The sequence below is a fragment of the Hemicordylus capensis genome, chromosome 8, assembly GCF_027244095.1.
Source record: "Hemicordylus capensis ecotype Gifberg chromosome 8, rHemCap1.1.pri, whole genome shotgun sequence".
NCBI lineage: Eukaryota > Metazoa > Chordata > Lepidosauria > Squamata > Cordylidae > Hemicordylus > Hemicordylus capensis.
This window is the reverse complement of record NC_069664.1, coordinates 781,487-795,377: the sequence shown is the minus strand read 5'-3', so window position 1 is coordinate 795,377 and position 13,891 is coordinate 781,487. Positions and strand designations below refer to the sequence as shown.

Below are 13,891 nucleotides of genomic sequence, written 5' to 3'. Positions count from 1 at the left end.
GCCCTGTGGTTTTCTTTGGTAGAATACAGGAGTGGTTTACCATTGCCTCCTTCTGTGCAGTATGAGATGATGCCTTTCATCATCTTCCTACATCGCTACTGCCCGATATAGTATCAGTGGGGATTACATAGACTGAGTAAATTCACATTCAGGTAATGACAGAGAGGCCAAATTTCTAGACATGCTAAATGACTGTGCCTTAGAACAGTTAGTCAAGGAACCAAACAGAGAGACGATGACTTTGATGACTTAATCCTGACTGGTGCCCAGGACTTGGCGCAAGATGTCAGAGTTGCAGAACCATTGGGTAGCAGTGACCATAGTGTGATCCAATTCAGCATATATGCCCAGTGGAGAACTGTCAAGGAAGTCCAACACAGATGTGTTGGACTTCCGAAGAAGAAACATCTTAAAAATGAGGGGACTGGTAAGGAGGAAGTTGAAAGGGAAAGTCAGGAGGGTCAAATCACTCCAGAAAGCATGGAACTTGTTTAAAACCACAGTACTAGAAGCACAGTTGGAATGTATATCAAGAAGGAGGAAAGGTACCATGAAGTCCAGGAGGATGTCAGCGTGGCTAACAAGTAGAGTCAGAGAAGCTATAAAAAGGGAAGAAGATTTCCTTGAGAAAATGGAAGTCCTGCCCAAATGAAGAGAACAGGAAGGAACATAAACTCTGGTAAAAGAAATGCAAGAAGACAATAAGGGAGACAAAGAGAGTTTGAGGAGCATATAGCTACAAGTGTCAAGGGGAATAACAAAAACTTCTTTAAATATATCAGAAGTAGAAAACCTCTCAGGGAGGCAGTTGGACCCTTAGATGATGAGGGTGTGAAAGAGATTATTAAGGAGGTTAAGGAGATTGTAGAGAATCTGAATGAGTTCTTTGCATCTCTCTTCATGACAGAGGTGACCATATACCCTCTCTGGAATTGAGCTTTTCAGGTTTAGTGGCTAAAAAGCTGGACCAATTTGAGGTGACAAGGGAAGATGTTCTAAACAGTCTTGAAAAACTAAAAATTAAGTTGCCAGGGCCAGATAGTATCCACCCAAGAGTTCTGAAGGAACTCAAATGTGAAATTGCCAATCTCCTAGCAAAAATATATAACTTGTCCCTACAATCAGGTTCTGGGCAAATGGGACTCGGATTTTCAAGAAGGGATCCAGGGGGGATCTGGGAAATTACAGGCCGGTCAGCTTAACTTTGGTGCTGGGTCAATTAAGTATGCCGGAAAGCATACTTAAGGACAACATTGTTAAGCATGTAGAAGAACAGGCCTTGTTGAACCAGCATGACTTCTGCAAGGGAAAGTCTTGCCTCACTAACCTCTTTGGACTTCTTTGAGAGTGTCAACAGACATGTGGATAAAGGTCATCTGGTTGACAAAGTATACTTGGACTTCCTAAATGCTTTTGATAAAGTTCCCCACCAAAGGCTCTTGAGTAAACTTAGTAATCATGAAATAAGGGGACAGGTTCATGTGTGGATTGGTAACTGGTTGAAGGACAGGAAACAGAGTAGGGATAAATGGAAAGTTTTCACAATGGAGTTAGGTAGGAAATAGGGTCCTCCATGGAGCAGTACTGGGACCAGTGCTCTTTAATTGGTTCATAAACTATCTAGAAGCTGGGGTGAGCAGTGAAGTGGCCACATTTGCAGATGATACCAAACTATTTAGGGTAGTGAAATCCACAAGGTTAGGGATTGTGAGGAGCTCTAAAAAGATCTCTTCAAACTGGGGGAGTGGGCGACAAAATGGCAAATGTGGTTCAATATAAGCAACTAGCAAGTGTAAAGTGATGCACACTGGGGCAAAAAACACCAACTTCACATATACACTGATGGGATCTGAGCTGTCGGTGGCTGACCAGGAGAGAGTTCTTGGGGTTGTGGTGGACAGCTCATTGCAAGTGTCAACTCAGTGTGTGGCAGCTGTCAAAAAGGCTAATTCCATGCTAGGAATCATTAGGAAGGGGACTGAAAATAAAAATGCTAATACTATAATGCCTTTATACAAATCTATGATGCAGACACATCTGGAGTACTGCGTACAGCTTTGGTCACTGTATCTTAAGAAGGATATTGTAGAACTGGAAAAGGTGCAGAAGAGAGCAACCAAAAAGATCAGGGGCCTGGAGCACCTTCCTTATGAGGCTAGGCTACAGCATCTGGGGCTCTTTCCTTTGGAAAAGAGGCAACTAAGGGGAAACATGATCGAGGTGTATAAAATTATGCATGGAGTGGAGAGGGCGAACAGAGATAAATTTTTCTCCCTCTCTCACAACACTAGAACTAGGACTCACCCCACAAAACTGAAGGTCAGGAAATTTAGGACCAACAAGTGGAAGTACTTTTTCACACAGCGCATCATTAATCTATGGAATTCCTTGCTGTGGGATGTGGTGATGGCCACCAGCTTGGATGGCTTTAAAAGGAGCTTAGACAGATTCATGGAGGACCGGTCTATCAATGGCTACTAGTCTGGTGGCTGTGGGCCATCTGCAGCCTCAGAGGCATGATGCCTCTCAATCCCAGTTGCAGGGGAGCAACAGCAGGAGAGAAGGCATGCCATCTCCTCTTGCATGTAGGTTCCTCAGAGGCATCTGGTGGGCCACCGTGTGAAACAGGATGCTCGACTAGATGGGCCTTGTGCTTGATCCAGCAGGGCTATTCTTATGACATTTTGATCATATTATGCCAGTGCTTTGTCAGCTGCACTGGTTCCCAGTCTGTTTCTGGACCCAATTCAAGGTGCTGGTTTTAACCCTTAAAGCCCTAAAAGGGTTACTTGAGAGAGCACCTTGCCCCATATGTTCCTACCTGTACCTTAACATCTTCTTCAAAGGCACTCCACCAGGTGCCTCTGCCTAATCAGGTGATGTGGGTGGCTACCAGGGAGAGGTTGCACTCCACTTATGGAATAGCTTTCCCAGAGAGGTTCACCTGGCTTCATCACTTGTTTTTTTTAGATGGCAAGTAAAGACCTTTTTTGTTCACCCAGGCCTTTCAAATTCAGGTTTTTAAATTAGACCTTTCAGACAAATGGAAGTACTTTTGCACACAATGCATAATCAACTTGTGGAATTCTCTGCCACAAGATGTGGTGACAAGCCAACAACCTGGATGGCTTTAAGAGGGGTTTGGATAACTTCATGGAGGAGAGGTCTATCATCAGCTACTAATCGGAGGGCTATAGGCCACTTCCAGCCTCAGAGGGAGGATGCCTCTGAGTACCAGTTGCAGGGGAGTCACAGCAGAGAGAGGGCATGCCCCTCTCAGCTCCTCCCTGTAGTCTCCCAGTGGCATCTGGTGGGCCACTATGTGAAACAGGAGGCTGGACTACATGGGCCTCCTTGGGCCCAATCCAGCAGGGCTGTTCTTATGTTCAGCAAGAGGAGGTCAGTAGCAGGCAAGAGGATGCACAAAGATCGGTGCTCCACACAACTTTACTGCAAGGTTTCCGTCCACAGATGCCTTTCCACTGTAAACTGAACCAGCATGATTCAATCATTCATGATGAATTTAGCTCTGGTAATTCAAGGCCTTAAGAAATTCACTGTGCGGGTGCCAGAATTGGATACACTTTATACTAACATTAATTCAAAGCAGGCATGAAGTGCCGACAACCCCTTAGCAAGGTGGCTTAAAACAGAGAGGCTCTAAGACACCATTCACATTTGGCTAGAAAAGGGGTTGTGCCCCAGTGGCCAAGGACTTGCTAGCATTTAGAAACATGCATTAAACCCTTTAGCTATGTAATCCTGGCCAGTGTGCAAAAAATGCATGAACCAAAAGAACAACAAAAATCTAGAACAATGCACTGTAAGGGTTCCTTCTAAGGGGTAAAGGTTTGGATAAAGAGGCAAGAACGGAATTGAACTGAAGAAAGTTGGCTCTTGGCTGCTTTACTGTACACGGATGTGGAAGCAGACACTTTAGGAATGGCGACTGTTTGAGAAACACACAAGGGATTTCCCCAACAACGATTCATTGAAGGATAGCCCTAAAATGCACAATTTGTGAAGCTGACCTCTATCTGTGCTAGGGGTGAGTCTATGTACTCAAAGTGGAGCATCCACAGTGCAGAGGCCAAGTGTCCTAGAAACCTGCCTGGAATTACAAAGTCCATGAGAATTCCAAGGATAAGAGTATTCCTTGTGGAAATGCCCAAGAAGATTCTGCAGCCCATTTCCACTGAAACTTAGCAGCATTGACTCTTTCCCCTTTCAAAAGTCCTCCCTCTCTGGATGTCAAATATCTCAGCAACTAGAAAGGAGGGACCACTCCATAGACAGAACTGAGTAGAAGACGACATTCTCTCCTGGAGAATGTTTTTCTGAGTAACGTGTTTTAGGCACAGTTGAACTGAAACATTTTAAAGACCCCTTAAAGTGGAGGAAGGAAGGGTGTGTGATAGATGTACAAACAAGGCGTCTCATAAGACTTGGCTTGGTTCATGCACCTCCACACCAGAAACCAACAACTGTAAGGATGAGTTCTTCTAAGACAGCAAGTTAAGACTGCTACAACATTCACAACCCCACAAAGCTTAACAAGCACAAAACGGCAGCTGAAATGGCCAGCTCTTACCAAGCGGCTCTGTTATTTCTGAGCAGCACCTTCAACATATCCTCAACAACAACATTAGGGGGGGAAAGGTCAACTACCCCCTCACTAGGTTACCCACAGTTGTTTGAATGGCTGGCTAAGATTCCACGAGTCACACAAGTGTCACCATACAATCACCCTCAAGGATATGAATCCGCATGGTCACTGCAACGACAACAGTTCTGGATCCTCACCGTCCACCTGGTCAAGATCAGACCAAGGCCCACCTTTGCAAGACTAGCAATATCAGCAGGTGTCGGGTGGACCACTCTCTACCTTCCACCCACCCATTCTAGATCATCAAAATCCAAAAAGGAGCACCAATATTGTACAGGTGAAACTCGAAAAATTAGAATATTGTGCAAAAGTTCATTAATTTCAGTAATGCAAATTAAAAGGTGAAACTGATATATGAGATAGACGCATTACATGCAAAGGAGATAAGTCAAGCTTTAATTTGTTATAATTGTGATGATCATGGCGTACAGCTCATGAGAACCCCAAATCCACAATCCCAGAAAATTAGAATATTGTGAAAAGGTTCAACAGTCTAGGCTCCAGGTGTCCCCCTCCAATCAGCTAATCAATCCATAACACCTGCAAAGGGTTCCTGAGCCTTTAAATGGTCTCTCAGTCTGGTTCATTAGGAATCACAATCATGGGAAAGACTGCTGACTTGACAGTTGTGCAGAAAACCATCATTGACACCCTCCATAAGGAGGGAAAGCCTCAAAAGGTAATTGCAAAAGAAGTTGGATGTTCCTAAAGTGCTGTATCAAAGCACATTAATAGAAAGTTATGTGGAAGGGGAAAGTGTGGAAGAAAAAGGTGCACAAGCAGCAGGGATGACCGCAGCCTGGAGAGGATTGTCAGGAAAAGGCCATTCAAAAGTGTTGGGGACTTTCACAAGGAGTGGACTGAGGCTGGAGTTCGTGCATCAAGAGCCACCACACACAGACGGATCCTGGACATGGGCTTCAAATGTCGTGTTCCTCTTGTCAAGCCGCTCCTGAACAACAAACAACGTCAGAAGCATCTTACCTGGGCTCAAGAAAAAAAGAACTGGTCTGTTGCTCAGTGGTCCAAAGTCCTCTTTTCTGATGAGAGCAACTTTTGCATCTCATTTGGAAAACAAGGACCCAGAGTCTGGAGGAAGAAAGGAGAGGCACACAATGCAAGATGCTTGAAGTCCAGTGTGAAGTTTCCACAGTCTGTGTTGATTTGGGGAGCCATGTCATCTGCTGGTGTTGGTCCACTGTGCTTCATTAAGTCCAGGGTCAACCCAGCCGTCTATCAGGAGATTTTGGAGCACTTCATGCTTCCTTCCGCAGACGAGCTGTATGGGGATGCTGACTTCATTTTCCAGCAGGACTTGGCACCTGCCCACACTGCCAAAAGTACCAAAACCTGGTTCAATGACCATGGGATTACTGTGCTTGATTGGCCAGCAAACTCGCCTGACCTGAACCCCATAGAGAATCTATGGGGCATTGCCAAGAGAAGGATGAGAGACATGAGACCAAACAATGCAGAAGAGCTGAAGGCCGCTATTGAAGCATCCTGGTCTTCCATAACACCTCAGCAGTGCCACAGGCTGATAGCATCCATGCCACGCCTCATTGAGGCAGTAATTGCTGCAAAAGGGGCCCAAACCAAGTACTGAATACATATGCATGCTTATACTTTTCAGAGGTCCGATATTGTTCTATTTACAATCCTTGTTTTATTGGTTTCATGTAATATTCTAATTTTCTGGGATTCTATTTTTATTCTATTTTTTTGAGTTTCACCTGTATGTACATTGATAAACTACTACAGTCATCACATTTATAAACAGTCCAGAAGCCCAGATATTCTAGAAAGACATTTCCCCAAAATCCTTTTCCAAATGTAGTTGTGATCACATGCGGCATAGTGAAATTGATAACAAGATCCCCACAGTCAAACTCAAGCACTCAGCTATCATGATTCAACAATCAGTGCCACAGGCTACAAGTTAGCCTCAAAGGTGTTGCTGAACACAGAATTCTCAGAAATTCACACCCATGTTGTCTGGTGTCAAACAATTCAGTGGCTGTTGCCAATGGAATAATGAAGGGCCACTACAGTGCAGTAAACAGAGTTGGAGGCCTGGCAAAAATCCGCTGCTCAGGTAGCCCTGAGCTAGTCACGTTTTCTCCGTGTGACAGACCTCACAGACAGATGATAAATAAGAAGCATGGAAAGGCTCTTTATATATTCTGAAGAATGCTACAGAAAGGATAATAAAGTGGTAGTTCACACACACACTTTTAAAAAGAAGTTGCTGGAGACGATACAGAGATTTCCCTTTCCTAAACAAACAAGACTACATGTAAAAAATGCACACCCAGTTATTTGTGCAGAAACTAGTCTGCATCATCACGTTTTGTGGTGTTGTGCTGACATCACAAGGCAATGCTGAAACATGAACAAGACCTGCTCATACTGCCAACAGGTGGCTCTGGCCATTGGGATGCAGCATGACGGCACAAAGCTATTGCAGAACACAAAACAAAATGGAAAGGAAGGCAGTGGAGGGAGGCCTGGGAATAGCAAACCTGCATAGCACATTACAGGCTTCTCAGCCCAGCCCAGAACCTGCTGTTTTCAGAAACACTCAGTGTGCAGCTGGAGTCAACAAGCAGCAGAACAAAACAAAACAAAACAAGGTTTTGCCATACTTTGCAAGCACAGTGTTGTCAAGCCATGGGATGCTCAATGCCAGTCCTTCACATTCAAAGCATGGGAGTCATGTGTACTACAGAAAGCGCACTTAACCTTTTCTCTGTAAACTGGGACAGCCTTACGTCCATAAAATGACTTGCAGAGCTGGAGGATAAGTGCTACGAATATGATGAATATTTAAATACTGTTTTTCAAACATTCCCAAAGCTGTTTAAAGAGATATAAGTAAATAAATAAAATGGCTCCCTGTCCCCAAAGGGCTCACAATCTAAAAAAAGAAAAAAAAAAGAAACATAAGGTAGACACCACCAACAGCCACCAGAGGGATGCTGTGCTGGGGATGGATAAGGCCATCTATCCTGGCCTGCTAATGGACAGAACACTTTGCATAGGCCTGCCAAGCCTGTGGCTCACCATGGTCTCAGAAAACCTCCTCCTGCTGATTGTCTGGGATCGCAAAAGCAGCTGACAGATCATAATAGGCAACAGGTGGGCTACATTTGGCTTGGTAGCTCACAAGCTGTGCACAGCTGCCTTAGAGGAAAATATTGATAGAAGATCAGAGTTTGAAGGAACCAAAGAGGCAGCTAGTAGTCAAAACTTCAACAGGGCAGGCCTAAGCACCACCACCTTCAACTGTCAGGCACCACAACTGTCAGGCATCTGCAGGGCAAAAACTAGATAACTCAAACATGCACATCAAGCCACAAGCTACAGAGGGAAATGAAAAGCCTCCAGGATCACTAACCTGGGAAGAATTAGGTCCCAAGCACGAATTTGACATCCAGCCAGATTTCTAGCGAGAGCTGTTCTAAAGGAAGTTTTGCAAAGATGCAATTCCACACCAGTTAAGCTCCTGCTTCAGAAGTCAACTAGGGGCATGATCAGATTCACCGTGACATCCCTCAAAGTACACACAGCAAAATAGTTCAGAGCAACAATTAGGGATAAGGAGGTTCAACAAGCTGCTGTTTATTCCATACAGTTAAGTTTAGTGGCCTCTATGATGTGCTGCATTCAGATGGCAACTGGGCTGTAAGCAGCAAGCACAAGGCAACTTCAGGACTCCCCCCCCAACCCCCACCCCAACGGGACTGCCTACTACTCTATTTACAGATTCCTTCTTGCATTTTCAAAATATGGTACAAGGTAGCTGCTAATGTGTAAAGAACTTTCATGCTCACACACAGACATTATGGCACCAATTTTAGTTCCTCAATCCCAAGTCAACAATAAACATACAGAGGAAATCTGGCAAAGACAATTGCCACTTCCACAGCACTCTTACTGTTGAATTAAAAACAATTCCTTGCCATTTTTCATGATCCAATTCCAGACTGATCTTAGAACGTACATATGTCCTGCAAGGAAACCTATCCACCCCAAAGAACCCAGCAGCTGCCCATTATCAGGGGTGAGAATACAGGTAAGTAAGGTCCATACATAGGAACTGTAAGCAGCACCTTGCCTGTGGGGAGGAAAGTTTGCCTTCAGGTCCAGAAGTTTTTGTAAGTGGCAAGAGGTGATTCTTGTTTTCAGGTCATCAAATGACGAGTGGATGTATATGTGAGCTGGCAGGCTAGTAACTCTCTGTTGGTGACCAATGTTATTTATTGACTAAGAAGCCATGCACAAAAACTGCTCAAATACTAACAACAGATTCCAAGTAATAAAGTTGCCTTGATCAGAGTCAAGACATGCTGAACTTAGGCAGAAATTCAAAGTGCCAAGCAGAGCTTGCAGCACCTCAGTGGATGCTTAAGTTTTTGCACACTGGATATATGCAAGTACTTTGGGAGAACATTCAAGAGGCCTGCTCTATATTAATTAAAATGCTTAACTATCAGACCCAGCTACCCGCTGCTGCTTTTACCATTATCCAAGCAGACTTAAGAGAACCACACATGCTTTGCAATTAAGTGAGGGGATGTGAGAAAGGTCCAGTCCTTTAGGAAGCCCTCCATTGTGAGAGAAACTTCCCAAGGAGGCTTCTCCTGGGAAGGACTATCTACAGGACAAGTTAAAATTTAACTAGGACAACTGAATCAGGCCATTACTAATTCTTACTAACTGGCAAAAATAAGGAACCCCCTCCCCGCCTGCCCAGTTATGTCTCTGTATGTGCTACTTGAGAAGCACTTGGCGCCACTTCATGCACCCCAAGAGGCCAGGCCTTGCACTGCTGCCCTGCAGCAACCGGGTCAGCCCCCCCCCCCCGCCGCCCCCCTGCGCTTTCCAGGGCCGGCTGCAATGGCACCCACACCCATCCCCGGAGGGCCTCATCAGCCAATCCTGGCTCCAGAAGACACACAGACCATGGATTGTCCAACACATCCATGTCCTGCAAGTGTCACCCAAAAGGGCCACCAACCCGTGAAGGATGGAAGGCGGGCCGGCGGGGGTCCCAAGGACCTCCTCCTCCTCCTCCTCCTCCTCCAGGCTCCTGTCCACGGGCCGCCGGCCGGGCTGCGAGCAACCAAGAGTTCACCCTGGCGGCCCACAGAGGAGGTAGTAGCGGGAGGCGACCGAGCTCCCTGGGAGAGCCGGTGGTGGCCGGGATGAGGCGCCCCTTCCGGAGCTGCTGCTGCTGCTGCCCCCACCCGACCCCGCTCTCCTCCACGGGGGCAGCGGCTTCCTCCGAGCTTCGGCCCCGCAGGATCCAGCCGCCGGTGTGTGTCTGTGTGTGTGGGGGGGGGGAGAAAGGCGCCCCCCCGGAGAGGGAGGAAGAGACACGTGAGCCCTCCTGGGCAGCCAGAGGGTCGCCCCGAGCAGGCCCCCCCTCCCGCCGCCGCCACCCGCGGCCGGGGGGGCATTTCCAGACCCCCCTCCCCGCGAAGCCGGCCCGGCGGGAGCGACGCTCTTCCTGGGCACCGGCCGGGCCCTCCTCCCGCGGCCAGGGCGAGGAACCCGGCCTCCTCCTGCAGCGGCAGCAGCTCCCGCCACCCCCTCCCCGGGCCAGGGCTCCTAAGCGGCTGGGGGGAGCCGGCTGCCGGGCCCGCTGCGGGGCTCTCCGCGCCAGGCCCCGGGCCCTCTCCTCGCAGGCAGGCAGGCCGGCCGACCGGCCGTCGGGGCTCCCCGGGAAGGGAGGAAGGGAAGCGCCCCCCACTACCACCAGGGGGCCGGGGGGAGGGAGGGAGGGGGGGCGCCTCCCGCTCAGCGCGGCCATCCGGGGGGCTCCGAGCCCCCCGCTCCTCCGGGCGCCGAGGCGCGGCCTGGCCGGGCCTGCTGCTCCTGCCGCGGTGGGCCGCCCGCGCGCGCGCCCGCCCCTCTCCGGCCCTCCCGCCCGCCTCCGGCTCTCCTCACCTGCACATGATCCGCCATTTTGCCCCATTCATGGTCTGCGCCGCCGCCGCCGCCTCCTCCGCCGCCGCCCTCCTCGCCGCCGCCTCCGCCTCCGCCTCCGCCCCCTCCCCTCTGGCTCCGGCTCCGGCTCCGGCGGCTTTTGCTACTGCTGCTGCTCGGGCCGATGCTGGGGCTGCTGCCGCCGCTGCCGCCGCCGCGCCTGCGCACTGGCCCCGGCCTCCTCGCGCACTTGGCGTAAGCGCCCGGCTGGGGGACCGCAGGCCACCCCCTGCGCCGCCGCCTTGGAGAATGGCGCGGCTGGCTGCGGCGGCGTAAGAGGACCGGTCGCGCAACAGCGACGTCGGCGCGCGCGGGAGGAAGGAGGGAGGGCCGGGCGGGGGAGGCCGGGCTTTGTTTACATGGCTCTTAAAGGGGCCGCGCTGCAGTCAGCGGGCCGCGGCGGAGCGGAGGGGGCCCTCCGGAAGGGAGCCGGTCCGGCTCCCCACTCAGAGCAGAGGCGGTCCGCCCGCCCCCACCGGCCTCCGTGCCCTGCTGCTGGGAGGGCGCCCCATCCGGCTGGCCTCCCTTGGGGACAGGGGGCTGGGGCCAAGCGACTCCTCGTTCCCACCCCGCCGGGCCCTTCGGAGGTTCCTCATCCAGGGGTCCTCAGACTTGGGTCCAGTGAGGCTTCCCTCTCACAGGGATTCCCAGATGTTGTTGACTACAACTCCCATAACCCCCAAGCAAAAGCCACTGTAGCAGCTGGGGATCCTGGGAGTTGTAGTCAACAACATCTGGGAATCCCTGTGAGAGGGGACACTGCTTGGGTCCCTGGATGCTTTTGGACTGCATCATCTTTTGGACTGCACCACAGGGGTTTCTGGCCACTGAGGATGCTGGGAGCTGTAGTCTGTTTCATGCAGCTCTGTCTTCTTTCGCCATACTTCATACTCAAAGAAACAACTGAAGATTAAGTCAGCTCCTTCGCTTTATTCATAGAAAGCTTCTGCAGCTAATACAGACACTGCATGCTCTTTCTCTGAATCTTCTGAATTCTTCATTTCGCCCCTTCACTTTCTGTTTCTTTTCTGAACCTCCCCTCCCCTTTGCTGCTTCTAATTCAGGGCTGCACAACTTTGGCCGTCCTACTGATGTTGGACTACATATCCCATCATCCCTGACTATTGATCACTGTGGCTGGGAATGTTGGGAGTTGAGGTCTGAAAACAGCCGGAGGGCCAGAGTTGTGCAGCCCTTTTCTAATACAACATCTTCTTACATAGTCCAAAAACATCTAGGGACCTAATACATTTTGCTTCCATTGGCTTGGACTGGGTGACCCCCCCCCAACAAATGGGGATGCTGCGTTTTGGTGGTTCTCCCTCTATGTCTGGGTGTGGTCACAATCCCCCTTAAAAATCAGGCCCGTATTCTGGGGGTGCTATTGGATCAGACCCACAGAGACAGTGGCCGTGAGGGTAACGTCCAGTCCAGGCTTCTAGGATGTGCTGAAAATGGGGCTACCCTTGAAAACAGTTTGGGAACAACAGTTTGCAGCAAAACACAGCATCTGGTGGCCTAACTGGCCTGCCATACAGTACCTCTCTTGCCAGGCTTCAGGTAGTAGTGATGCTACCCAGTCCCTTCCAAGGTCAATTCAGGGCACTAGTCTTGACCTTTAAGGCCAGTCTTGGGAGCAGGATACTGAGGGGACCTGCTGCCTCCCACATGGATCTCCTTGAGCAATAAGATTTTCATCAGAGAAGCTTCTGTGGGTCTTCCCAAAGTATAATGTGAGGCAGCTAGTGATCCGGGATGCGTCCTTTTTGGTGGTGCTTTCCCCTCCAAATTTCCTCTGCTCCCCCCAGCAACAAACAGGACCTAAGATCCAGATTTAGAGAGCTAGAGATGGCCAAGGAAAAATTGCAGTTTAACATTTGGTTTGGAGTGAAGGCCAGATGCCCAGCTCATCTCTATTCTTCCTGTGTCTGAGGGCTGTGCCTGAGCAATCAGCTTGGGAAGACTTTGGAAAAATGAAGTGACAGACTCTGAGTTGGTATGTGGATATCAGAAAGCCTCACTAAATTCGAAGATTACACTAAAAAAGAGCAGTCTCCACCTTAGGAATGATTCCTTCCCCATAGTGATTAAAAGATAAAAAGCCCCACATGGAAGTTGGAACATTGCCTCCAACCCAGTCAAAGTGCTAATTTATTTATTATTTATCATATAGTTATATGATAAATAATAGTGATCAGAAACTTCCAGAAAGTTTTAACAGTGGTTCCTCTCCTGATTTGTAAGACAGGAGAGAAGGGATGGAAACCAGACCCAAGAGGAACTGAGAAGCCATCAAAAGTCATCAAAAAAGTACTATCCCTCATTTCCACCACCCCACCTCTGAATCAATTGAAATCTTTTATCACTTCCATTCAATTTAAAGTTCCCAGCCCCAGAAGCAGCAAAGTGTGGAGGTTTTCATTTCATTTCATTTCATTTCACATCTATATTCCACTCTTCCAAGGAGCCCAGAGTGGTGTATATAGTTCAGTTTCTCCTCACAATAACCCTGTGAAGTAGGTTAGGCTGAGAGAGAGATGACTGGCCCAGAGTCACCCAGCAAGTATCATGGCTGAATGAAGATTTGAACTCGGCTCTCCCTGGTCCTAGTTCAGCATTCTAACCACTATATCATGCTGGCTTTGCAGTTTACCACCCAAAAAGCCTAGAAAGAAAGAAAGGTTGTGTTCCAGAGGGGTTTTTTTTTGGCTATGCTAGGAGCTCTCTCCATGCTGATTCCAGGATCTCTTCGCAGATTAAGGAAAGCCATAGCACCTGGTGTTGCTTTCATAGTCAGGAAGGATATAGCAATGACAGTAATTGGGCACAATTTCATAGACAACACTTTAACATGACAGCTTTTCAAGTCTATGCCCCAACGACTGATGCAGAAGAAGAGGAAGTTGATGAGTTTTATTCTTAAGTTCAGTCTGAAATTGACAGAACATGCAAGCAAGATGCAATGCTGGCGGTTGGAGACTGGAACTCCAAAGCCGGAACTGGTAAGGAGTAAAATACAGTCGGACTGTATGGCCTAGGAAATAGAAATGAAGCAGGAGAACAACTTATCAGTTTCTGCCAAGCCAATGAGCTCTTCCATTGCTAACACATTCTTCAAACAACCAAAGTGGTGCCTATACAAATGGATATCACCAGATGGAGTACACAGAAATCAATTTGATTACATTATTGGTAATGTAAGGAGGTGGAAGAGCTCAGTTATAACAGCAAAGA

The 13,891-nt window shown here is 48.6% G+C and overlaps 1 protein-coding gene across 2 annotated transcripts in view; it reads right to left on the bottom strand.

The window, feature by feature from the left end:
• XPO7 (exportin 7) overlaps window positions 1-11,008 on the bottom strand; it is a 50,485-nt gene extending 39,477 nt beyond the window's left edge. Inside the window, exon 1 of one of the 2 annotated variants that reach the window (XR_008311003.1) lies at window positions 10,619-11,008. Coding sequence is in view for 1 of the 2 variants with exons in the window: in XM_053269342.1 (XP_053125317.1) it covers window positions 10,619-10,636 (18 nt within the window). In the remaining variant the exon portion in view is untranslated. The remainder of the gene's footprint in view (window positions 1-10,618) is intronic. The other variant, XM_053269342.1, reaches the window with a different exon arrangement.
• Between the last annotated feature and the right edge of the window lie 2,883 nt (window positions 11,009-13,891).